The 26,233-nt window shown below is 42.8% G+C and overlaps 1 protein-coding gene across 50 annotated transcripts in view; it reads left to right on the top strand.

Moving 5' to 3' along the window:
* The window catches only part of MBD1 (methyl-CpG binding domain protein 1), a 62,081-nt gene that overhangs the window by 8,621 nt on the left and 27,227 nt on the right, over positions 1-26,233 (top strand). The window contains exons 6-20 of one of the 50 annotated variants that reach the window (XM_042239421.2): positions 58-98; positions 472-618; positions 709-837; positions 1,017-1,091; positions 1,221-1,340; positions 1,424-1,492; positions 2,058-2,222; positions 2,563-2,862; positions 2,956-3,093; positions 3,434-3,565; positions 3,651-3,712; positions 9,648-9,822; positions 11,798-11,890; positions 13,562-13,791; positions 14,286-14,459. In XM_042239421.2, the coding sequence (XP_042095355.1) occupies positions 58-98; positions 472-618; positions 709-837; positions 1,017-1,091; positions 1,221-1,340; positions 1,424-1,492; positions 2,058-2,222; positions 2,563-2,862; positions 2,956-3,093; positions 3,434-3,565; positions 3,651-3,712; positions 9,648-9,822; positions 11,798-11,890; positions 13,562-13,791; positions 14,286-14,459 (2,050 nt within the window). Of the gene's footprint in view, positions 1-57; positions 99-471; positions 619-708; positions 838-1,016; positions 1,092-1,220; positions 1,341-1,423; positions 1,493-2,054; positions 2,223-2,562; positions 2,863-2,955; positions 3,094-3,433; positions 3,566-3,650; positions 3,713-4,788; positions 7,510-8,282; positions 8,549-9,647; positions 9,823-11,797; positions 11,891-13,561; positions 13,792-14,285; positions 14,460-26,233 lie in introns of those variants that run through there. The other 49 variants (XM_042239422.2, XM_015103736.4, XM_042239426.2 and 46 more) reach the window with 49 other exon arrangements.

Here is a 26,233-nt window from a genome sequence, read left to right as displayed (position 1 = left end):
GAGTCATGAGGTCAGATACCTGATGCTCCTTTAACATTTCTCTCTCCCTCCCTGCAGCACAGAGGATCGCTTTCAATCGGGAGCAGAGGATGTTTAAGGTAAGCACAGCCTACTTCCTCCTCACAAGTGTGCGGTGGGAGCAGGATGTGACGGGGGCTGGTCGGAGTCTGAAGGAACCGTGATGGATCCACTGGGTTGTCAGGGTCATTTTGTAGGGAGCTGGCTGCAGGCAGTCGACAGTAATGGAAGTTAATCAGTAGACACTGTGATAAGGGTCACAGGGGAGAGCAGACGTTGTTTACGGCCTCAGTGATGGTGGCTAATCACTAGTTACTAGACGGTGATGAGGCAGATGGGGGACCAGCAGACGTGGTGATGGGGGCCAATGTGGGGTCAGCAGACACGTGAGGGGCAGTGCTCCTGGAGCCACTCCGCTTGGACCCGTGACCTTGCCCCACCCATTCCTGGCAGCGTGTGGGCTGCGGGGAGTGCACAGCCTGCCAGGTAAAGGAAGATTGTGGGGCCTGCTCCACCTGCCTCCTGCAGTTGCCCCATGATGTGGCCTCGGGGCTATTCTGCAAGTGTGAGCGAAGACGGTGCCTCCGCATTGTGGAAAGGGTGAGTCAGGCAGCTGGGGTGGGCCCCAGGCTCACCCATGCTCCTGGCCCTCAGCCCTGGCCCCACGCTTCACACCTCCGGCCCCCACAGAGCCGAGGGTGCGGAGTGTGCCGGGGCTGTCAGACCCGAGAGGACTGTGGCCGCTGTCGAGTCTGCCTTCGCCCTCCCCGCCCTGGGCTCCGGCGCCAGTGGAAGTGCGTCCAGCGGCGCTGCCTCCGGGTAAGTCAGCATGGAGGGGCCGGTGGGGGGTGCAGGTGCGGGGTGGGGCAGAGCTTACTCTGCTGTTGAAGCTGCTGCTGCTTCCTTCTTTCCAACCAGCCTTGCCCTCCTCATGTCTTCTTTTCTCCCCCTGCTCACACTCACCTCTCTGGCTTCACCTGCCTGCCCCTGTCTGCCAGCACCTTGCTCACCGTCTCCGTCGCCACCATCAGCGATGTCAACGACGCCCTCCCCTCGCTGTGGCTCCCCCTGCTGTGAGTGCCCCAGCCCTCACTCTGCCTGCCTGTCCCCCTTGCATGCTATCTGTACACCTGAGGGGAGGGCGGTGGTCTGTGTCTGCCTGGTGCCGCCAAGCCTAAACTTGCCTTCTGCCTTTCTCTCAGGGTAAACACGGCCGCCGTAGGGGAGGCTGCGACTCCAAGGTGGTGGCCCGGCGGCGTCCACCCCGAGCCCAGTCACCGCCTCCACCTCCCCCACCTCAGCCTCCAGAGTCTCCGGAGCTGGTGAGGCCCTGGTGGGCAGGGGGATGGCACAACCATAACCTCACCGGCTACCTGCCCTGACCCCACCCCATTTGCCTCTGCAGCACCCCAGAGCCCTGGCCCCCTCGCCTCCTGCTGAATTCATCTATTACTGTGTAGACGAGGACGAGCTAGTGAGTGGCCTCACCCTACCTGAATAAGCCTAGACTCTCCCAGGGCGCTTGGTTAACCCAAAGAAGCAGATGCTGCAATGGGCCTCGTAGGGGAGTAGTAAAGTACAGTGATGGATACTAGTATGGGCTGAGCAGACAGTGGGGTAGGAACTAATATGGGACCCCCCAGGTGAAGTGACAGGACCTGGTGTCAGATGAACCAACGCTCTGATGGGGCTCGCAGAGGAAAAGCTGGCACAGTGCCTGAAGTCTGCATAGGATGAGCGGGCGCAGCGATGGGAACTAATGGAGCGTCTGCAAAATTCTGCTGGAGGCGGGGGTCAGAGACGTTATCTTGGTAGCTTGTGGGGGACCAGCAGATAGAACAATGGATACCATGTTGAAGCAGCCACCGTCCTCATGGTATCAAGGGCCTTCCAGGACAGTGATGCCGCCTGGCGCTGGACTCGCAGACAGGAGGTGTGACTAGTGGGAGCCAGTTCCCTCCAGCGGGGCTGGTGGACGAGCAACAGGAGCAGCACTGTTACTATCCTAGTGACAGCCCTGCACCCCCTGTTCCCAGCAGCCTTACACAAACCGTCGGCAGAACCGCAAGTGTGGGGCCTGTGCAGCCTGCCTGAGGCGGACGGACTGTGGCCACTGTGACTTCTGCTGTGACAAGCCCAAGTTTGGGGGCAGCAACCAGAAGCGCCAGAAGTGTCGTTGGCGCCAGTGCCTGCAGTTTGCTATGGTGGGTGTGGCAGGAAGGGGCTGGTGGGTGGGAGGAATAGTGCCAGTCTCCCCCTCATGCCCCCGCCACCCGATGCCTGGGAGGGGCAGGCCGGCCTGGTGGGTCCTGTAGCTTCAGAGTGGTGGGTGGGGCAGTGGGTTTGTCACCAATTAGCAGACATTGTGCTGGGATAAATGAGGAAACTGGGAGGTACTTCATTGCCAATAGGAGACTCACAGCCTGTGTGATGAGGGGCTTGTCCATAAGGAGATTCCGCGCTGGGACTAACAGGGTTGGGCGCGTCAATCGGGGCAGGGTAGTATTGTACCTGGTGGCCATAACACGCCACCTCTCCTCACAGAAGCGGCTTCTGCCAAGTGTCTGGGCAGGGTCCGAAGATGGGGCATCGCCGCCCCCAGCTCATCCTCATCGAAAGAGGCCTGGCTCTACTCGAAGGCCTCATCTGGGTCAGACCCTGAAGCCTCCCTTGGCCACACCGGCAGCTCAACCAGACCGAGCCCAAACTCCAGTGAAGGAGGAAGCAGGCAGTGGCTTTGTGCTGCCCCCACCTGGCACTGACCTTGTGTTCTTACGGGAGGGCGCAGGCAGTCCCGTGCAGGTGCCTGGCCCAGCCCCGGCTTCCACAGAAACTCGGTTGCAGGTGAGGGTCCCGCCTTATCCTGCCCTTCCCAACCCCGCCCAGCCTCGTGCAGGGAAGCTGGGACCAAGTCTGCTGCCATCCTCCTTCACACAGGAGGCCCAGTGCCCTGGCCTGAGTTGGGTCGTGGCCTTACCCCAGGTGAAGCAAGAGAAGGCGGATGCCCAGGAAGACTGGACACCGGGCACAGCCATCCTGACTTCTCCTGTATTGCTGCCTGGCTGCCCCAGCAAGGTGGGGGTCAGTGATGGGTGGTCTGTGAGCAGAGTGATGGGGAGCCGTGACGGTGATTCTTTGAGCACAGTAATAGGCGTGCTGATGACAGCCTCTCACAGAATTATCCTGCCTGTCTGACAGGTGCCTCACCCTCCCCAGGCAACTAGTTTGGCCTGCTTTGCTGCCCAGTTAACAGGAAAATGGAAATCTGTGAGGAATGGGAAAGGTCTGTAGACAGATGGTTTTTCTGTGCTCAAGTGTGACGGAGTGTCAGCACAGGGACAGGTTGGTTGGTAGGGACACTTTCCCCAGGCCAGCCCTGCCCTTCTGACAGCTGCCCATTTCCCACCTCTCCCAGGCAGTAGACCCAGGCCTGCCATCAGTGAAGCAAGAGCCACCTGACCCTGAGGAGGAGAAGGACGACGACAAGGCTGACTCCACCTCTGACTTGGCCCCAGAGGAGGAGGCAGGAGGGGCTGGCACGCCCGTGGTCAGTGCTGGGGGACGCCCCACCCTGTCCTGACCCTGCTGTAGGCCCACCAGTCATGTTGACCCTGATGTTAATTCTTCCCCAGATCACGGAGATTTTCAGCCTGGGTGGAACCCGCCTCCGGGACACAGCAGTCTGGTTGCCAAGGTGTGCCCCGCACTGTGAGGGGTCGGGATGGCAGTGGGGGGTGGGGTTCTGGCCAGATGTGGCCCCTGAGTCGTGAGAGCAGCCAGCATTTTGGCATGGGGTAGTGGGAGGTAAACGCCCCATACAACTGGTCACCATCAGTGATGGAGTGTGTGCAGGACCTTAGAGATTTCTCCTGAGGTCTGGGCCAGGGCTCTCCTTGAGAAGGGTTACAGCAGGTGTTGGTGGGAGAGGAGTTGGTGCCCTGTGATAAGATTGGAAAGAAAAGGGAAGATAAGGAAAGCTTTTCCCCTGTATTAAGAAAAGCCATAGGGGTCAGACTTATAAATTCTTATTCAGAGAATCATCATTTGGGGTCTTGAAGGCCTGTGGAGTTTCCAAGAGATGAATGAGTAGGCTGGTCAGTGGGGAGTGGTGAGGAGATCTGGTCCTGAGATGGCTTTGTGATTGGGGCCCACACACAACTGAAGTAACCTCAGTGGAAGGAATCAGGCTGTGTTTCTTGAGATTTTCTGGAGCCTGTTGAGGTCATTAACTGTTCCAGCTGCTGCACAGAACTGTCCCTACAGGTGTGGCAGTGGAAGGAAGGATAGGGAGGTGGGAGGAGATCAGGGGAACGCTGCCTCCTGCAGGACTGCTGAGAGCCCTGACCAGAGCCCAGACAGGCAACGTAAACTGTTGACCTGACCCCTGGATTCCTTTGTTCTTGCAGACTAGTGTCTGCAGGCCAGAAACTGCTCCACCTGTACTTGGGTGAGTAGTGGGGTACTGATTGAGACCTTGCTGGGCACACAGTGGTGAATCAATGACCCTGGGAGGCTTATCTTTCAGGAGACATAGAATTCCTGCCTTCAGGGAGCTTATAATCCAAGTGGTGACGCCGTTTCCTCTACGCATGAGGTCATTACGTATTAACAGAAAAGTAATGATGGGCTATGTTGTCTGCAATGGAAGGTTGCAGAAGAGAGGGAAGGGATAATCAGGGGGAAATGGAAGAGTAGGAAATGGTTTTGTGATGCTTCATTTTGCACATAGGGAACCTCATTCAACATACAGACCTGCTCCCTCTTCTCTAGGTCCAAGGACCTTAAAAAACCTGGAGGTAGAAAACAGTAGACTGGAGGCTTCTACAGACTGTAGGACTCAAGGTGATATTTACAGACCGACTTTATCAGAGACAACACTGATCTGCTCAGAGGCTGGACCATAGATGGATTGCCAGGGCTTGTGTGGGAGTCAGTAGGAACTGGGAAAACCTACCAGCAAGCCAGAGGAGCAGGCCTGTTCAGTACTCTGAGCTTATAGAGGAAATAAGCAGAAAAGGAAGACAAAGAGTAGGAAGCTTGTGCATCTCCTCCAACCAGTGTAAACCCCAGGAGCCTGAGTGTCATAAGAAGTGTGGATATTAAAGATGGGGGAGCTGGGATGGGAGAGCTGACGTGATTAAAGCCACCTTCGGCCTAAACAAGCCATCATCATAAATAATTCTGAATGGATTTGGATGAGACCTGGTAGTGTCTCTAAACATTTCCTCAGGGAGACAGCAGTTCGGAATGTATTGGGAATGTAATGTGAATAAATGAGGAAAGGAACTGCTATTCGTTGAGTTCCTCCCATGGACCTGGTTTAATCCTCAAAAACATCTTTTTAGAACGGCTTGATTGTGCCCATTTTTGCAGAAGGGAAAACGAGATTCAGAGAAACTAAATAATCTGTCCAGTGTCGAACAGCTAGTATCAATAGAGCCTAGGATCAAGGTCAAGCCCAGGTTGTAAAAGCCTTGTTTTTAAGTTAAGCCACTAAACTGTTAACTGTAACCTATATTCAGTAGTGTGTGATAGTGTCATATTAACAAGTTTCCAGTGACGTTACAAAGCTGGATTCTTGTAAGCATAATAACAAACCCCTTACAAAGCTGCTGCCCCTGGGGTGGCATAGGAAACACCAAGACAGTGTGGATCATGCCACCTTGTCAAAGCACGCATGCCTCCTGAGACTGGGTTATTCCCAGGCCTTGGGTGCCACATAGGGTTCCTCAAACCCAAAAGGGCATCTTTCCCCACGGCTGATGCTTACCATCACTCCCTATCCTCAGCCAAAGCAGTCTTCAGAGTGAAAGCTCCTGGCCTGGCTCCTGTTTCCTCGCAGCTTGCCTCCCCTCTCCCTTGCTGACCTTTGTACTTGGTTTCTACTCTCATCCTGTCTTCTAGGAGTCTGAGCTCCTGCTTCAAGTCCCCCCTAAGGGCCAGGCTTGGCTCAGCCCTGCCTCACTTTCCAGTTCTTCATAAAGTGCCAAAAAGATTACATGTGTGATTCATTACTTAGCTTTACTGGGCTGGGACTGAGTGCCGGCCTCCTGAATTTTGTAGCCTATGTGCCTCCCTTGCTTACTGTAGTCCCAGCCTTGCAGCTTTAGATAATTCAGAGGTAGATTAAGCATTTCTCTAGTTTAACTCATTGTACAGCCCTCTGCCATCCTTTTCTGCTCCTTCCTTTGCCTTACCCTACTTATTTCGGCCAGAGTCAAGACTGGATAATTTTCTCATACTGTTTTGCTCCCTCCCAGGATCCAACCACCCAATTCTCATATTCTGGTGGTATTTTGACAGTGGTGCCCTAAATGAAATTTGAGAATAGCATTCTGACTCATGAGATAAGTCTGGTTACTGTGTGTGTCAAGATACAATCAGAAAAGCAGCACTACTAATATAAAGATTTCATATATGTGTGTATATGTATATATAAATATGTATATTATCTTAAGGGATTTATTGTAGGTGATTTGATCTTATGCAATTGTGGGAGCTGGTTGAACAGTCTGTATAAGGCTGTTGTCTGCATCTAATGCTGGAGCTTGAAGTCTGCAGGGCAGGCAGTCGAGAAGGAAAGATGGATGTAAAATGTGGGAGACGGAGGACACACTGGCGCCCACGAGCACGAGCTGGAAACCACAAGGATGGCCTGAAAGCCATGTCAGCCTCTCACCACCTCCAACTTCGGTGATGTGGGTGTCCTGCAGAAGAAGCTGGTGCCCTTCATCACAGAGTTAAATATGCATCTGGTCCAGGAATTAGAAAAGCTGAAGGAAGATCCTGGGGAAGGTGGAGCAGCTGCAGGCCTGGCTGCAGGCCTGACTGTTGCCCCATACCAACGAGGTGAGCCAGCAGATAATGACGTGTGAACTGCAGCAGTGCCTGGTGCTCCTGCATCAACCTTCCGAGCGTGCTGCTGCTTCGCATCTGCCCTCCAGTTACCAGCAAAATCTCTCGTGGCCTGTCCTAACTGGAAGCATGCAGGGAAGGGGATACTGGGCAACGTAACCTAGTCAAGGTGACATGTTACAAAGCCACCGTGCATTGAATCAGCTCCTAAGGGTCTCACAACTCACCTGAGGATAACTTGGTAAAGCTGCGTTGCTGAAAATGCAAAGCTGAAGACCATGGATTTCATGGTGACCCCAGCAAGTACAGAAATTCTGTCAAGCCCATCCAGAAAAAAACTTGCTGTTCTGGGCTATTTTTGTGTCATTCGTTCAGGTATTGAGAACCTGATCCATGGTAGGCACTATACTTAATACTGAGATTCAGGAATGAAAAAGATATAGTCCATGCAGTTTTATTAAATACATCAATATGTATTTACAAAGGGTGAATGAATTTCCAACTTTATCGTGGAATTTAATGGTGAAAATACAGAATTGAGGAAACTGTTGGGAGGACAGCCCTTGCGTGACCTTGTTGGGGCACAATAGACATTGGAAATATAGTTTATTCTATTTTAAAATTATTTTTAAATGATTTTTATTGTCCCGTTTACTGATTTATATATACTTAGTGTTTTGAGGGGGAGTATCTTAATGGTGCTTAAGTGTTGATAGACTGCCTCTGAGAAACTGGTATAGAAAGTGGGTGGCAAGATCAAAGTCAAGTTCTATTCGAGGATCTTGGGTGAATCAGTTCTAGATCCCCGTGGAGGTTGAGACTTGGTTGTCACGCCAGGGCCGGTCCCGCCACCCTCCGAATACGCCCACCAGGGGGCGCTGGCGGCCTGACCCTGGTCCTACGGCCAGGGCTGGACAGACGGCGGCCCCTCAACTCCCTGTCCCTGGGGCGTGGCCTCCCCTGGGCCGAGGCGGTCCAGAATCAACGCAGAGGGAAGCCGACTCCCCTCTTCACGGTGGCTCCTCGGGGGAAACCGAAGCGGGATTAAATTACGGGACACGCCCGGGGTGAGGACGCTGCGCGAAGAGCTGAGGACCGGCGCCGGGACGTTGCACGGCCGCCGGGTGTCGCCGAGAGTCCGCTTCCCATGTCGCTGAAAATTCACGTTGACGGGACCCTCCAGGCTGTGGACCTCGGAGGTTCCCAACGGGCGCCCGAGAATCTGGCGGTTACCAAACCCCGCCCCTAGGCCGAGGGCGTCACCGCCCTTCTGAGGGTGTGGTGTCACCAGACCAGACCAGCCAGCGGGCCAGGCACCCGTGGGAATCGAAGATCCAGCATCTAGCCCTCAGGACCCGGTCCAGGGAGCGGAGACGATCGTCTAATTTCTTTTCTTTCTTTTGTTTCAGGCTACGTAAACTCTTAACAGTAAATGAAAATGAGTATTTTACCGAACTGCAATTAAAAGAAGAAGCATTATAGGAGATAAAAGGCAAAATGAGAATTATTAAATTTCAAAAGAGAAGAGACGTTATTTTGTGGCTGAAAAGCTGGAGGAACAATTCAGGAAATGGAGCCCAAACCTAGAAACATACCGCATGCAAAATCCGAAGTGGGCGGATTATAAATGATTAGGGAATGCTGATTTATAGTAAATTGCGGTCTTAAATTGGGATACGCAGTACTAGTTGTGCTTTTATTACATGTCAGTGACCTACTAGGTGCTGATTTTTTCCTGTTAAAGCTCTATGTTCATCCCCGTTGCAGAAAGAGTACCAAAGTGTCATTTGACTTTTTAGGTATTACCTACTACTATTTGTGGCTCAGCTGGTAAAGATTTCGTCTGCAATGCGGAAAACCTGGGTTCGATCCGTGGGTTGGGAAGATCCCCTGGGGAAGGGAGAGGCTACCCACTTTAGTATTCTGGCCTGGAGAATTCCATGAACTCATAGTTCATGGGGTCGCAAAGAGTCGGACAAGATTTGGACTTTGGCTCACTCACCACTTTGCTCTTGAGCGGAAGTTCAGCTGTAGTCTCCACCTGTGTTGAGGGCCCCTTTTAGGTTGCCTCACCTGTGTTGTTTTTTTTTTTTCCTGCCTGGGATCCGGAATGCCAGAGCCTGGTCACCGAAATTCTGATCCACATCCTGGCCCCGGTCTTTATTGTGCCCAGTCAGGTCGTGCCGCTGCGCCCCCATCCTAGGGTTCCTCAAGTGTAAGCCCTGGTTTCCTGGTTTTATTAACAAATTTGTCACTACTGGTTGGGTTAGCTGACAAACCAGTTAGGTGCTCTCAGCTTATTTTAGCTGTAGGATGAGGATAACCCGCTGCTCCATCAGTCAGGTATTTGTGAGACTGAAAGGCTTTATGTGTGAAAAAACCTTACAAATTCCTGTAAATAACTACACGGATAAGGTGGTCCAGTGATGATTTGCCCTGAAGGTTAACTTAGAGATGCCTCAAAATTTGACCATCATACAAAGTGTCAGCTAACTTTTCTCATGCTTTTAGACATTACAGGATATAAATAGCAAAGTCAGTTGGAATGTAATTAGATCTTCGACTTCTTCGGGTTAAGGAGGCTTTTTTTTTTTTTTTTTCTTGGCTATATGATGAATCCTAGAAAGAGAGCGAGGTCGGCGGGAGGCCTGGTCAAGGGCGGGGTGAGGACTGCGCAGACTCAGCTCTTCCACTCCAAGAGGAAGTTGCGAGTGCCCGCGTCTGTGGTCACCATGGTAACGGAACCAACTTCCGCCCCATTCACCTGTCCCTAGCCCCCCGAGACGCAACCAGACCTGTGCATCTCACAAGCTCGTCCCGCCGGTAGCTGTGGTTGGGGAACCGCGGCGGACACCGTCCCCAATCCGAGGAAGCTCCAAAATGTACAGCCAGCGGTTTGGCATCGTACAGAGAGAGGTTAAGGGGCCCACTCCCAAAGTGGTGATCGTGGTAAGCACGGGATATGTGTGTGGGATCCCACCGTTTTCTGTATCTTCCCCCATCTCAGGACCCAACCCAGCCTTGGCCCCCAGCAGGGGTTCTCTCAAGGGAAGCAGGTGCCTGAGGCAGTAGTTTGAGTTTTGAACGAGGGAAGAAAAAGGTCTCTTGCCTAGCTCTCCCTATCCTTCCCGTCCCCGCGTCAGTTGTATTTAGCTTCTGTATTTGGAGAATCACCACTGGCGATCTTGAAGGTTGAAGATCTCGCAAGACTTTTAAAAGAGGTCGTCCCCTTGAAATGCGGACTGTGTGTCAAGGAAAGGGCGCTGGGTCAGGTGGCAGGAAATCTGGGGTCTGGGCTGGCAGTGATTCAGCTGTACGGTCGGGACTAGTTCCATAAGCTTAGGAAAACCGTCTGTTGAAGAGTGCTGGACTGTGGGGGTTTTGAGTGGTCTTAGGGCCCTTCCTCTGCTGACTTAGCTATAACAGAAGCATACCTGCCGGCCTGGGAATAGGATGTTGGTTGCCTTTAAGGCAGCGGTGGTGGTAGGAGACCAGGGGAACACTGTCCTGCAGAATTTGATGAGCGCTGCCCAGAACCTCAGACAGTTGGTCCACGCACCTGCGTTCCTTTGCTTCTACACACTAGTTTCCACAGGCCGGAAACCCTCCATGTGTAGGTAAGCAACGATAGAGGTATCACGTGAGTCCCGGCTGTGTGCACAGCTCTGTGGAAGATACAGGGGTGAATACTTTGACCCTGGGAGATTTCACTTTCTGTAAAAGTTTGATCCTTGCCTTCAAACTGCTTATCATCTAACTGCAGAAACAACTTGCTCGCGCCCCAAATCGTTAAAGATTAACACAGTGTGCCAGCACAGTTGATAACGGTGTGCTGTCTTGTCTGTGTTGGGACACTGGAAGGAAGATCAGAATGATAACGATATAATCTTGTGCTCTGTAGTGCACGTAGCACTTGTCAGTCATTTATAGACCTGCTCCCTCTTCTTCAGGTCCAGGGACTGTAGGCTCTGGGTTTGGAAATCAGTAGACTGGAGTCTTCTACAGTCTGTAGGGTTTGAGGTGATTATTATTTTCTTTATGAGGGACAGAAGTGGATGTTCTTTGGGTTCTGTATCTGAACCCTGAGCTCAGCTGGGGTCCTGGTCAGGTGACATTCCTTGTGTCAGAAACCAATAAGGATTTCCATAGCACCAAACCAGAGAAGCAGGCCTACTGAATATTTTACGTTTATAGAAGAATAAAGAGGAAAGGGAAAAGGTCAGAGCTGGTGTATCTCAGATATCAGAGTGTGATAAAAAGTGTGGATGTTAGAGGTTGTAGAGTTGTGACGGGAGAAGAGTTAAAACCACCAGAGATGGGACTTGAATGCTAAACAGTTTCTTCAAGAGAAGGTGGTGAAAGGTGTAATGTCCGAGGTGATGAAGCAGCAAAAGGAGCAGCTGTTCGGTGAGTGCCTCCTAGGGACCCAGTTGTTTACTTCTTGAAATAATTTTATTTTAGGAAGCCATTTGTTTTGCTCTTTTTGACAGGTGAGAAAACTGAGACTCAAAGAGGTCAAGTAACTTGCTCAAGATCCCACAGTTATCAGTAGAGGCCAGAATCAAACCTCAGCTTGTAAGATGGTATTCTTTAAGACATTAAACTGTAATAGGAGAAACTAATTTGAGAGGTTACAGTAACAAAAGCTTTCGGTGACCTTGAAGGTACAGGGTAGTTATTAAACCCATTATTCCAATTTTACCATGGTTTAAGATTTGCAGTGTTCAGTATGGTGGCCACTAGCCACAAATTTGAGCACTTGTAATATGTCTAGAGTCACATATTGAGACAATAATATTTTTGATATATTGGTTAAATAAAAACATATTAAAATTAATTCCCCCTGTTTCTCTTTATTTTTAAAAATATAGCTACATCAAAATGTTAAATTGCAGATCTAGTTTATATTTTTTTTCTTTTAAAGAGTACAGGTTTTGAGTACATAATGCTGAGACGCATGGATTGGCACCATCTTGTTCGGAAACTCCAGATCTTACTTTATTCATCCAGAGACAAGGTCCTCGCTGAACACAAAGTCCTTCCTACCCCGGATGCCACAGCCTTAAAGGGCTTCCTAATTCCCTGCTACTGCTCAGTCTGTTTCTCGCTGCCCTCCACTGCTATTTCCTCTTTAGTCAAAATGTACCTCAGAGCCTGATTCTTGCCCTGATGACTTAAGACAGTTGACTCCTGATGACCTTGGTGCTTGGTTCCTGTTCTCAGCCCATCTGTCTCTACTAGGAGCCTGAGTGTGTCCTGCTCAGGGTGCAGCCTTGACCCAACTCTGCTTTATCACTGAATCTGCGTTCATAGGATGCCATACATATTAGACAACAGTAGTTTCTTAACTACATCTAGGCTGTAAATAATTTCAATATGAATTAGCTACTTCCCATGATGTAACCTTCGACATCAACTTCTGTCTCCAGCCTACCTCAGCTTTGTATTATCTTGTTCAACTATTCTGGGCACCCATGTGTATACCCCAAACCTTGAATCTCTTCAGGAGGCTATCTTCAAATGTTGATTTCCTTTCCTTAGGAGACTCCTTTACCAAGTTGCAATGCCAGTATTCTGGTAACCCAGACAACGATGCTCTCAGTGTAAATGATCAGACTGACTCTGTGCCTCGAGTTAAAACCTTTGTTGCGGTGCATCAGCACACCAGAGTCTGACTGCTCACCTAAGGGTGATTTGATAAACCTGGCTGAAAATACAAAGCTCAAAACCATGGATTTCATGGTGGCCCCAGGAAGGGCAAGAGTCACATCAAGCCCACCCATGAACAGTTTCATTCATTCATTCATCTTTCCTCTTCATTCGTATTGAGAACTTGATGCTGGTAGACATGCTTCATGCTAGCAATGCAGAAATAGAAAAGATATAGCATATGATTTTAGCAAATGTGTCAATATTTATTCACAATGGTGTATGCATTTCCAACTCTTTTGGTGAAAGTTTGTATAAAATGAACATATTCACAGAAATTCAAGTTAATCCCAGAATGTCAGGAGCACAGCTCTTACATTAAACTTCTGGGGACAGTAGAAATAGGAATCAAATTCTACCATTAGTTTTTGGGTTTTTTTTTTCTTTTCCTTCTTTCCCTTTCTCCCTTTCTGTCTTCCTTACTTCCTTCTTAGTAAAGCATATTTCACTGTTACAACTTGTTATGTATATCCTATATACTTAGTGAGTAGTTTACTTTAATTGAAAGAATTTTGATGGTGGTAACTATGTTGTCAGAGCCCTGAAAAGCAAGGTGGGATAGTAGGTGGCAAGATTAAGGTCAGGAATTAGAAGACCTTTAATTCTTGTTCTACCCAGTTCTACCCTCACTACTCAGAGCACTTTGGGCAAATAAATTAAGTCTCTGATTTGATTAGATAATCTCTGGAGTCCCATTCAAATTTTTGACTTTATAATTCCATGAACTTTTATTCAACTTTTATTCAAATGAATTTTATTTATTTGAGAAATAGTTGAGACTGATTTGATGACATCTTAGGTACAGGTTTCAAATAATTTAAACAACTTACATCTTAGACACTTAAGTTGTTTACAGTTATAGCAGGATATTAGTTTTATATACCAAGTTTTGTTTAATATGGGTATTGGATTAACTGAAAATATGCAGTGGATTTTGGGTCTATCATAAGTGATACTTGCTTTTCTTTTTTTGTTCCAGAGAGCCAAGCCTCCCAAAGTCCAAGGAGCTGAGCATCATCTGGAAAGAATCCAACACAGTCATCAGAAACATCATGCTATCTTGGCCTCCATTAAGTCAATCGAGCGGGATCGCTTGAAAACTGAGTGGCAGCAGCACAATGACCGCAAGTTTGTGGACAGTCTTGTGAAAGCAAGAGTCAAGGATGCCATGCAAGGGTTTATCATCAACACTGAAGAAAGACGGAATAAGTAAGGCTTAAAACCTGGCTCATCCAGACTCTGAGATATTGCTGAAACCAGAGCCTGAGATTGACCAATCAAAAATCAAGTGAATTTTTATAGTAAGGATCGTGGCTGAGCTATTCTTACTCCTACCAAACCAATAGCTTATTTTTATTTTCACTTGTGATAACCTATTGATAGAAATCAAAAGAACATATTGTATCATATTTTGTTATTATAATTAAAATCTTGCTCATTTTGCTTTTTTTCTTGAAATATAAATCACATATCTCATCTGTACGTGATCAAATAAGATGTGGCATAGATTAGTCTCTTTATTGCTTTAGGTGACAACTTATTTTATGGAATACTGTAATGATCTTTCCTTCTTACAAAATTTACAACTGAACATATACTTCTGAAATTGAATTTAACAAAATAAAAACCAATTAATGAAATGGTGCATGTAGCATGACAGTTTTAATTCCTTTGCTTGTTGTCATTTTGTTTTGTGAACCTAGGTTACGTGAACTTTTAGCATCAGAAGAAAATGAGTATTTTACTGAAATGCAATTGAAAGAAGAAACAATTGAGGAGAAAAAAGATAGAATGAGAGATAAAATAAGATTGTTAAGAGAGAAGAAAGAAAAAGAGAGACAGGATTTTGTGGCTGAAAAGCTAGACCAGCAATTCAGGTAATGATGTCAGAAAAACATACACATAGAATCTGAAGTTTGTATATTAAAAATTATTTAGGAAGACTGATTTACAGTAAAGTGTAGCCCTAACAGGGCACAGCAGTTGTACATGTAAGTCTTGGTAATTATACATACATCATTGCACTAAGAAGTTTTGTCTGCTTTGTGGTGATAATGCATAAGATTTATTTTCAACGTATTTCAAGTATACAATACAGTATTACTACCTGTAGTCCCCATACTCTACATTCAGTTCAGTTCAGTTCAGTCACTCAGTCGTGTCTGACTCTTTGCGACCCCAAACTGCAGCAAACCAGGCTTCCCTGTCCATTACCAACTCCCAGAGCCTACCCAAACTTGTGTTCATTGAGTGGGGGTTGCCATCCTACCATTTCATCCTCTGTAGTCCCCTTCTCCTCCTGCCCTCAATCTTTCCCAGCATCAGGGTCTTTTCCAATGAGTCAGCTCTTCGCATCAGGTGGCCAAAGTATTGGAGTTTCAGCTTCAACATCAGTCCTTCCAATGAACACCCAGGACTGATCTCCTTTAGGATGGACTGGTTGGATCTCCTTGCAGTCCAAGGGACTCTCAAGTGTCTTCTCCAACACCACAGTTTAAAAGCATCAATTCTTCAGCGCTCAGCTTTCTTTATAGTCCAACTCTCACATCCATACATGACTACTGGAAAAACCATAGCCTTGACTAGACGGACCTTTGTTGGCAAAGTAATGTCTTCGCTTTTTAATATGCTGTCTAGATTGGTCATAACTTTCCTTCCAAGGAGTAAGTGTCTTTTAATTTCATGGCTGCAATCACCATCTGCAGTGATTTTGGAGCCCCCAAAATAAAAGTCTGACACTGTTTCCACTGTTCCCCCATCTATTTGCCATGAAGTGATGGGACCAAATGCCATGATTTTCGTTTTCTGAATGTTGAGCTTTAAGCCAACTTTTTCACTCTCCTCTTTCCCTTTGATCAAGAGGCTTTTTAGTTCCTCTTCACTTTCTTCCATAACGGTGGTGTCATCTGCATATCTGAGGTGATTGATATTTCTCCCGGCAATCTTGTTTGCAGCCTGTGCTTCATCCATCCCAGCGTTTCTCATGATGTACTCCGCATATAAGTTAAATAAGCATATTCTATACTAGATCCCCAAAACTTACTCATTCATCTTATTACTGAAAATTTATATCCTTTGAGCAAATCTTCCCTTTTCTTCTATCCCCTAGCCCCTGAGAACTGACACCCTACTCTCTGTTTCTATATGTCAAACCTTTTTTTCCCCTTAGATTCCATGTTTAGTGAGATCATACAGTATTTGTCTTCCTCTGTCCAGCCTATTTCACTTAGTATTATATCCTACAGGTTCATCCATGTTGAATCAAAGAGCAGAATTTTCTTTTTTATGCTGGGTAATATTCCATTCCTGGAGTAGGAAATGGCAACCCACTCCAGTATTCTTGCTTGGAAAATTCCATGGGCAGAGGAGCCTGGTGGGCTACAGTCCATGGGGCCGCAAAGAGTCAGACATGACTGAGTGCAGAATATTCCGTTCTACAATTTCTTTATCCATTCATACCTCAGTAAACAGTTTGTTTCCATACGGTAGTTCTAGTTTCAATTTTTGAGGGATCTCCATACTGTTTTTCATAATGGTTCTACCAATTTGTATTCCCACCACAGTGTATAAAGGTGTCCTTTTTTCTACATCCTTGCCAACATTTGTCTTTGCTTTTATCTTTTTTTGTAATAGCCGTCCTAACAGGTGTGAGGTGATAATCTCATTGTGGCTTTGAGTGGCATTTTTATGGTGATTTGTGATGTTGAGTACGTTTTCACATACTTTTTGGCCATTTGTACGTCTTCTTGGAAAAATGCCTACTCAGGGCTTTTGTTCATTTGTGTAGTCAGATTATTTGTTTTTTGCTATTGAGTTATATGAGTTTCTTACATATATTAGATATTAAACTTTTAACAGATACATGATTTGAAAATATTCTCTCCCATTCTGTAGGTTGCCTTTTTACTTTGTTGTTTCCATTGCTGTGAAGAAACTTTTTATTAATAATTGGATATAGTCCCACTTGTTTATTTTTTATTTTGTTGCCTTTGCTTTTAGTGTCTTATCCAAAAAATCATTGTCAAGACCAGTGTTAAGGAGCTTTTCCCTTATGTTTTCTTCTACATATTTTACAGTTTCAGGTCTTAATGTTTACATTTTTAATCCATTTTGAATTAATTTTTGTAAATGGTGATCCAGTTTCATTCTTTTGCCAATGGTCATCCAGTTTCACCAAGGTTGTTTATTGAAGAGACTATCCTTTCCCCATTGTGTGTTCTTGGCCTCTTTATAAAGGATTAGTTGACCATATATATGATACGTGGAATTCTTTCTGGGCCCCCTGTTCTGTTCCACTGCTCTGAAAGTAAAAGTCATTTATTCGTGTCCCACTCTTTACGACCCCATGGACTATACAGTCCATGGAATTCTCTAGGGCCAGAATACTGGAGTGGGTAGCCTTTCCCTTCTCCAGGGACTCTTCCCAACCCAGGGATTGAACCCAGGTCTCCCACATTGCAGCTGAATTCTTTACCAGCAGAGCCACAAGGGTAAGCCCAAGAATACTGGAGTTGGGTAGCACATACATTCTCCAGCAGATCTTCCTGACTCAGGAATCAAACCAGGGACTCCTTCTTTGCAGGCGGATTCTTTACCAACTGAGTATTGCTCTATTCATCTGTTTTTATGCTGCTATCATTACTGTTTTGATTTTTATAGCTTTGTAATATAGTTTGAAATCAAATGTGTGATACTTCCAGCTTTGTTCTTTATCAAGATTGCTTTGGCTATTTGAGATCTTTTGTAATTCAATTGAAATTTTGGGAATTTTTTCTCTTTCTGTGAAAATGCCATTGTAATTTTGATAGGGATTGCATTGAACATAGGTCACTTTGGGTAGTAAGGACATTTTATTAATAACAATATTAATATTCCAATCCAAGGACAAAGGATATCTTTCCATCTATTTGAATCTTCAGTTTCTTTCATCAGTATCTTATAATTTTCAGTGTACAGATCTTTAACTTCCTTGCTTAAATTTATTCCTATTTTTATTGTTTTTGAAGCTATTGGAAATAGGATTCGTTTCTTAATTTCTCTTTCAGATGGTTCATTTTTAGTGTATAAAAATGCAACTGATTTCTGTTTATTAATTTCAATTCCTATAGCTTTACTGAATTCACTGATTAGTTCTAACACTTTTTGATGGAATCTTTAGGGTTTTCTATATACATAAAGTAATATCATGTCATCTGCAAACAGACAGTTTTACTTCCACTTTTTCATTTTAGATATATTTATTTCTTTTTCTTGCCTAACTGCTCTGGCTAGGATTTCCAGTACTATGTTGGATAAAAGTGGCGAGAGTGGGCACCATTGTCTTATGCCTGATTTTAAGAAAAAGCCTTCAGTTTTTCACTTTTGAACATGGTGTCAGCTGTGTGCTAGTTACGGATAGCCTTTAGTGTGTTGAGCTGCATTCCTTCTGCACTTCATTTGTTGAGAGTTTTTTGTATCATGGATTTGTCAAATTTCTTTTGCAGCTATTAAGATGATCGTATAATGTTTATCCTTCATTCTGTTAATGTGATGTGGCGCATTTACTGATCTGCATATACTGAACTATAAATTGTGCTTGATTATGGTATGTGATTCTTCTAACATGCTAGTATTATATTGAGGATTTTCACGTTTGTGTTCATTAGGGATAATGAAGTGTTCTCTCTTCTTTATTTTTTTGGGAGGATTTGAGAAAGGTTGGTATTAATTCTTCTTTAAATGTTTGGTAGAACTCACCAGTGAAACCGTCTGGTCCTGGGCTTCTTTTCGGGGAGTTTTGATTACTGATTCAGTCTCTTTACTCATTATTGGTCTTTTCAGATTTTCTGTTTTGTCATGATTCAGTCTTGGTAGGTTATATGTATCTAGGAATTAACCCATTTTTTTATATTATCTAATTTGTTTGCATATAATTGTTCATAGTAGTCTCTCATGATCCCTTGTATTTTTACAGTATCAGTTGTAAAGCTTCCTCTTTTATTTCTAATTTTATTTATTTGAATCATTTTTTCTTAGCTAGTTCAGCTAAAGATTGTCAATTTTACCTCTTTGAAAAAACAGCTATTAGTTTTATTGATATGTTTTATCATTTTTCTAGTCTCTGTTTCATTTACTTCCTTTCTGATCTTTGTTATTTCCTTTCTTCTGATTCCTTTGGGCTTAGTTTTATCTTTATAGTGCCTTGAGGTTTAAAGTCAGATTTTTGAGATCTTTCTTTTCTCTTAATATAGGTGTTTATTGTTATAAACTTCCTTCATAAAGGGGCTTTTGCTGCATTTCATAATTTTGGATATGTTGTATTTCCATTTTCACATAAGTTTTTTTTTTTTTTAATTTCCCCTTTGATTTCTTCTTTGACCCATTGGTTGTTCAGGAGTGTGTTTTTTAAATTTCCACACATCTGTTAATTTTTTCAGCTTTCTTTCTGTTATTGATTGCTACTTTTATGCCATTGTGGTAAAAAAAAAAAAAAAAGATACATTATTTCAGTCTTTGTAAATGTAAGACTTTTTTGTGATGGGGCATGTGATCTGTCCTGGAAAATGCTCCATGTGTACTTGAGAAGATTATTCTGCTATTAGATGGAACGTTCTGTGTATGTATGTGAGATTCACTTGATCTAAAATAGAGTTCAATCTATTGTTTCCTTATTGATTTTCTGTCTGGATGATCTATGCACTGCTGAAATGGAATATTGAAGTCTCCTACTATTACTGCACGGCTGTCTATTTTTCCCTTGATATCTGTTAATCTTTGTTTAACGTATTTAAATGCTCTGATATTGAGCACATATACTGCTGACTCCTCGAACAACACAGACTCTGAAAGTCCACTTAAATGTGTTTTCTTCCCAATAAATGTAGTGCTATACGGTCTGGGATTAATTGAATCTGCAAATGTGGAACCATGGATATGGAAGGTTGACTATAGAATTTGAGCATCTGTGGATTTTGTTATCTGTGGCAGATCCTCAAGTGAATCTGCTACAGGTATGAAGGGATGACTTTATAAATGTTATATCCTCTTGATGAATTGACTCTGTCTCTTGTTCCATCTTTTGTCTTTTGTTACATCTTGTAACATCTTTTGAGTTAAGGTCTATTTTGTCTAAGTATAGCTACTTCTGTTCTCTTTTGGTTTCTGCTTTCATGGAGTATCTTTTTCCATCCCTTGACTTTAAAGATATGTAGCGACTTCACTTTCGCTTTTCACTTTTATGCACTGGAGAAGGAAATGGCAACCCACTCCAGTGTTCTTGCCTGGAGAATCCCAGGGACAGCAGAGCCTGGTGGGCTGCTGTCTATGGGGTTGCACAGAGTCGGACACGACTGAAGCGACTTAGCAGCAGCAGCAGCCTTAAACCTGAAACAGGTCTGTTATAAGCAGCATGTTGTTGGATCTTGTTTTTTATCCATTCAGCCCCTCTGTCTTTGAATTCTCAGATTTTTTTCTTCCTCTTGTTTGCTCGTGTCTGATGTTGATGCTGTCTTTTGGATTTTTATTTCATGCATTGTATTTTTCAGCTCCAGAATTTCTGGTTGGTTCTTTTTGATGATTTTCATCTCTATTGAACTTCTCATTTTGTTCCTATGTTGTTTTCCTGATTTTGTTGAGTCATCTGTCAGTATACTAACTCACTGATCTTCCTAAAAACAGTTGTTTTGAATTCTTTAGCAGGTAATTTGTACATCTCTGTTTCTTTGGGATTGACTACTAGAAAAGCATTGTATTCCTTTGTTGGTGTATATTTTCCTTCATTTTTATATTCTTTGAAGTCTTGTATGGCTATGTTTGCATGTGAAGTAGTATTTACCCCTTCCAGCTTTTACTAACTGACTTCGGGAAAGAAATACCTTCACCAATCAGCCCAGCTAGCGATTCTAAGACTTTCTCATACCCTTTCTGTGGATACACCTGATCTACACTTGTTGTCTGTAACCCATGTAAAGCATCGCCTCACCTCCCATCTTTGTTAGGATCTAGATACTCCCTACTGGCTACTGGAGGAGAAAATGCTGTAAGGGGCAAAAGGGAAACTAGGAAGTGAATTTCAATGGACCATTAGTATATTTCCCACTTTCTAGTAAATGGGTTTTTTTTCTTTTTTACACAATAAGAAAAATGAAGTTTCATAAGTGGTTTGGATTCTTAAAATGCTTATTAATTTGGTAACAATTATAAAGATTTTGTAAAGAAATCTTATACAACTGAGTATACAACTTCATGTTGTATACCTTGCTGTTAGATGAATTAATTAGAATTTTAGAAGAAATAGTTATATCCTGCAACAGTCACCCATGTTATCCATGGGGCATACGTTCCAAGATACCCAGTAAATGTCTGAAACTGAATTCTGTATACACTGTTTTTTTCCCTATACATCCTATACATTTCCTATACATCCCTGACAAAGTTTAATTTATACATTAGTTACATTTCAGAGATCAGTAACAATTGAGGATAATAAAATGGAGTGGTTATAACAATATACTGTAATAAAACTTACAAATGTGGTCTCCCTCTCTCTCTCTGTGTCTCAAAATATCTTACTATACTCACCCTTCTTCTTGTGATGATGTGAGATTAATAAAATGTCTAAAAGTGAAAGTGAAGTTGCTCAGTTGTGTCCGACTTTTGCATGGACTGTAGCCTACCAGGCTCCTCTGTCCGTGGAATTTTCCAGGCAAGAGTACTGGAGTGGGTTGCCATTTCCTTCTCCAGGAGATCTTCCTGACCAAGGGATTGAACCCGAGTCTCTTGCATTGTAGGCAGACGCTTTACTATCTGAGCCACCAGGGAAGCCCTATAAAATGTCTATATGGTAAGTAAGATGAATGATGTATTGTGACGTGCACGTGTGTGTGTGCTAAGTTGCTCCAGTTGTCTGACTCTGTGACCCTGTGGCCCATAGCCTGCCAGGCTCCTCTATCCATAGGCTTCTCCAGGCAAGAATACTGGAGTGAGTTGCCATACCCTTTTCCAGGGCTCTTCCTGACCCAGGGATCAAACTCCGGTCCCTTAAGCCTCTTAAGCAGGTTCTTAACCACTAGTGCTACCTGGGAAGTCCCGTATTGTGATATAGCATTAGGCTATTGACCTGACTACAGGTCACCTGCTTTGGGTGATTCTGGATCATTGATCTGTGACGATGCTGATGACTGAATGTCAGGAGCAGAGGGTGTCAGTTGTTGGAGATCCCAAGTGGAATGGAGCTGGGTGGTGCAAAGTTTCATCACACTTTAGAACAATGTGCAATTGAAAACATTTTAAATTCTTATTTCTGGAGTTTTCCATTTAATGTTTTCAGAATACAGCTGACCATGGTAATAGAAACTGTAGAAAATGAAATGGTGGATAAGGGAGACTACCATAATTTACTTGAAAGCAAACCATTTTCAGTGTTTTTTAATGCAGTACTTCTAACAGAACTGCAACATAAATACAGTTTAAATTCATTATAAAAGTGAAAGGCCAGGATTAAATTTTGATCAAGGATACTAAATTATGCCCCATTACTGCAAATATAACTGAAGCTTTAATGTACGTATAAAGCAAGATGAAATTATCCTTCTTCCTCTGCTTCCCCTTCCTCTTCCTTTTAGTATCCCATTGTGTAAATATGCCACAGTTTATTCATTCTCCAGGTTATAGGCATTTCATGTATCTCCAGTTTTGGATCCTTATGAATAAAGCTGCTGTGGACATTCTTATACATGTTTTCTGGCAGATAAGTACATTAATTTCTTTCAGTATATTTAGTGGCATACCTGAAATATTTGATAATTAGAATGGATCATTTTTATTGTTCCAGGTCTTCTAAACAGCAAAATTACCTTCAGTAACAATAATGAAAGGAAATGAATAATAACAACAAGATAACCAGTGACTTTTAAAACTTTTTACTTGTAAATAATTAGATATTCATAGAAACTGCAAAGATAGTACAGAAATATCATATATTCTTGCCCCAGTTTTCCTTCAGTGGTTACAACACAATATCATACAAGGAAATTGACATTGGCATAATGTATATGTATAGTTCTGTGCCATTTTATTATCTATGTAGATCCATCTAATACCCCACACAATCAAGATACAGAACTATCCAGTCAGCACATGGGTCTTCCTGTGCTTCCCTTTATAATCACAACTACCATGCTTACCCTCATCTTCATAATTTCCTGATATTGTATATATGAACTTGTACAGTAGGTGATGTGTCAAAATTGGCCTTTTCAGTCAATGAATTGTCTTTGAAGTTCATCTAAATTGTTGCATGTGTTAATAGTCATTTTTATTGCTGAGTAGTATTCCATTGTGTGGATGTATTTAAATTTCTGTAAACCATTCACTCATTGACATACATTTTGATTGCTTCTAGTTTTTATCTATTATGAATGAATCTAATAAGAACATTTGTGTTCATATATTTGTGTGAACATAAGTTTTCCTTTCTCTCAGATAATTGCCATAAGCTGGTCTTATATGTATGCTTAATTTTGTAAGAAACTAATAAATTATTTTCCAACACAGCTGTATGATTGTATATTTCTACCAGTAATGTATAAAAGATCAAGTTTTTTTCATATCTTTGCCAGCTTTTGTTACTGTCATTATTAGGACAGAGGTGTGCAGTGATATTTCATTGTGGTCTTAATTGGCATTTTCTTAATGGGTTGTGATGTTGGACAACTTTTCATATGCTTATTTGCCATGTGTATATTCAATTTGGTGAAATATATCTTCATGTCTTTTGCCCATTTTCTAATTGGATTAGCTGTTGAGTAGTGAGAATTCTTTGTATATTCTAGATATGAGTCCTTTGTAGGATATATAGTTTTGAAATATTTTTTTCTGGTCTGTAGCTTGTTGTTGTTGTTGTTGTTGTTTTTTAAATCCTCTTAGTGGGGTCTTTCACATAGAAAAGGGTTTTAATTTTGATGAAATCCAATTTATCGATTTTTCTTTTACGGACCATGCTTTTGAGTACATTGTGAAAAAAAAAATGTTTTTATCCCCTCCTCCTGTATTGCCCCTTCCCACTTGCCTCTCTCCAGTGGCAACTACTAGTTTGATTTCTATATCCATGAGTCTGCTTCTTTTTCATTATATTCACTAGCTTGTTGTATTTTCTAGATTCCACATATAAGTGGTAACATACAGTATTTCTCTTTCTCTGACTTATTTCACTTAACATAACGCCCTCCAGTCCACCCATTTTGCTGCAGATGGCAAAACTCCACTCCTTTTTATGGCTGGGTAGTCTGTTGTCTATCTGTACCACGTCTTTGTCCATTCATCTGCTAATGGACACTTACGTGCTTTCATGTTTTGACGATTATAAATGATGCTGCTATCATTGTGGTGCGTGTGTTAAATTAGTGTTTTTAGCTTTGGGGGTTTTTTGGTTGTTGTTTAATTTTTTCTGATATGTACCCAGGTGTGTAATTGCTGGGTCATGCGCTAGTTTTATTTTTAGTTTTTTGAGAAGCATTCATACTGTCTTCCACCATGGCTGCATAACATCCTTGCCAACTTTGTCATTTGTGTTCTTTTTCATGATAGCCTTTTGGACAAGCAAGTGCAACTGGAATCTCATTGTTGTTTTGTTCCTTTTTCTCTCGGTCACACTGTGTCGCTTATGGGATCTTAATTCCCTGACCAGGGATTGAAACCAGGCACTCGGCAGTGAAAACGTGACGTCCTAACCACTGGACTGCCAAGGAGTTCTCCCACTGTGGTTTTGATTTGCATTTCCCTGATGATACGCTAATCATCTTTTCATGTGCCTGTTGACTATTTGCATGTCCTCTTTGGAAAAATGTCTTCAGTTCCTCTGTCCATTTTAAATTGTTTTTTTCTTAATTGAGTTGTATGGGTTGTTTTTATATATGTTGGATATTAACCCCTTATCAGTCATGCTATTTGCAAATGTTTTCTCTATTCAGTAGCTTTCCCTTCATTTTGTCAGTGGATTCCTTTGCTACCCAATATTGCTCTGTGCCTTCATTTCCTCATCTGCAAACTGAGGATAAAATAATCGTAATAATGAGCTTACAACAGTGTTTGTTGGAATATTGGTTGTTATGAAGATTGTAAGAGTTCAGACATGTAAACTGCTTAGAACAGTGCCTGGCAAATAATAGGCACTTAATAACTATAGTTTATAATATTATTACTCCTGGCTTTGTGACTTGGAAAGAAATTATGGCTTCCTGATATTTGATTTCTTTAACTCTGAAATGGGGATAATACTTGCTGCCCCATCTAAATTATAAGGTCCTTATGAGGATGAAATAAGATTTTATATGTAAAAGTACCATGTAAAGCACCGACAAAAAGTTTTCCTCTTATCAGTAATTATTATCATTAAAATAGGTAAGTATTCTATTTGATGCTTTTTAGCTCAGCTCATTTTAATTTTTGTAGCTAGCTAATTTATATGATATAGTTACATATTAATAACCTCATATAATTTATAAATAATATTATGGGTGCTTAGAATTTTTTTACTGAAAGACATGAATAATCAAAAAATTTGAAGACCTGCTGATCTAAAAAAATGAATATGATATGAGCTCTTTCATATGGTATCACTTCTGGCCTTCTTGGCAGCAGGTATCATCAACTAACTGCATTAAGAATGTTTTTGTACTCTGGTTTTATATTAAGGAAGGAATTACCTTAAAAAAATCATTAGCAATAAACAGAAAGAGTGACAGAAACCATGTTTGTTGCAACATTGTAATAAAAGCCAGAAGTAACATTTATGCTTATCAAACAAGGAAATGTTTAAGTAAACTGTAATGTGTTTATAGACTCTAGTTTCTACTATGCAGCTTATTAAACTATAATAAGGTTTTGAAGTTAGAAAACATTTTAAAGAATATTTCATGAGAAAACACTCCCAATAAAATGATAGGTGGAAAAATTAAAATACAGGAGATATAGATATGCAGAAAGACCCCAATTCTAGTAAAAAGATATATACATAGGAAAGAAATATATATTAACATACTAATAGTGTTTATCTCTTAATAGTAGGACTACCATTATTTATAGTATCTTCATAATTTTATTTTATAGTTTTTCTGCAATGAGCATGTATTAGTTTTATACTTAGGAATAAAGAGTTTATTTTATTTTAAATAATTTTAAATATAAGCCATATTTCTTAGGTTTTAGATTTCCATTAATTGAATAGCTTTGTTAGAATATGAATCATGGGATTGAGAAGGACTTTAGTAAGTTATTATGGCCAAATCTGAGAATTTCACTGATGAATTCTAGACAGATGAATTTCTTTTTCAGTGTTAAAGTGTGTGCTTTGTTTTTCTTTTTTGTAACCTAGTAATTTCAGCTTCTGTTACCTATTGCACCTTCCACAGAATGTGGATGGCTGGTATGTTGCTAATTAGTATAATTATGTATCAGTTAAACCAACAATTATTTATTGGCCATTGGGTAAGTAGTATGGGTCATATGTTTCTGAAATATATCCTGAATCCCAGCTCTCACAGAGATTTGTTTAGAGAAATGAGACTAATCCTCATCAAATGGTAAACAATACTCAACTGCATCTGATAAATGTCATTTTGTGTGATATTGGCCACCCTTGGGTAGTAAGAGTTTAGACCTCATCCTTTCTTTC

This window comes from Ovis aries, chromosome 23 (assembly GCF_016772045.2).
Source record: "Ovis aries strain OAR_USU_Benz2616 breed Rambouillet chromosome 23, ARS-UI_Ramb_v3.0, whole genome shotgun sequence".
Lineage (NCBI taxonomy): Eukaryota > Metazoa > Chordata > Mammalia > Artiodactyla > Bovidae > Ovis > Ovis aries.
The sequence above is the reverse complement of the archived record's forward strand: the minus strand, read 5'-3'. Positions and strand labels throughout refer to the sequence as shown.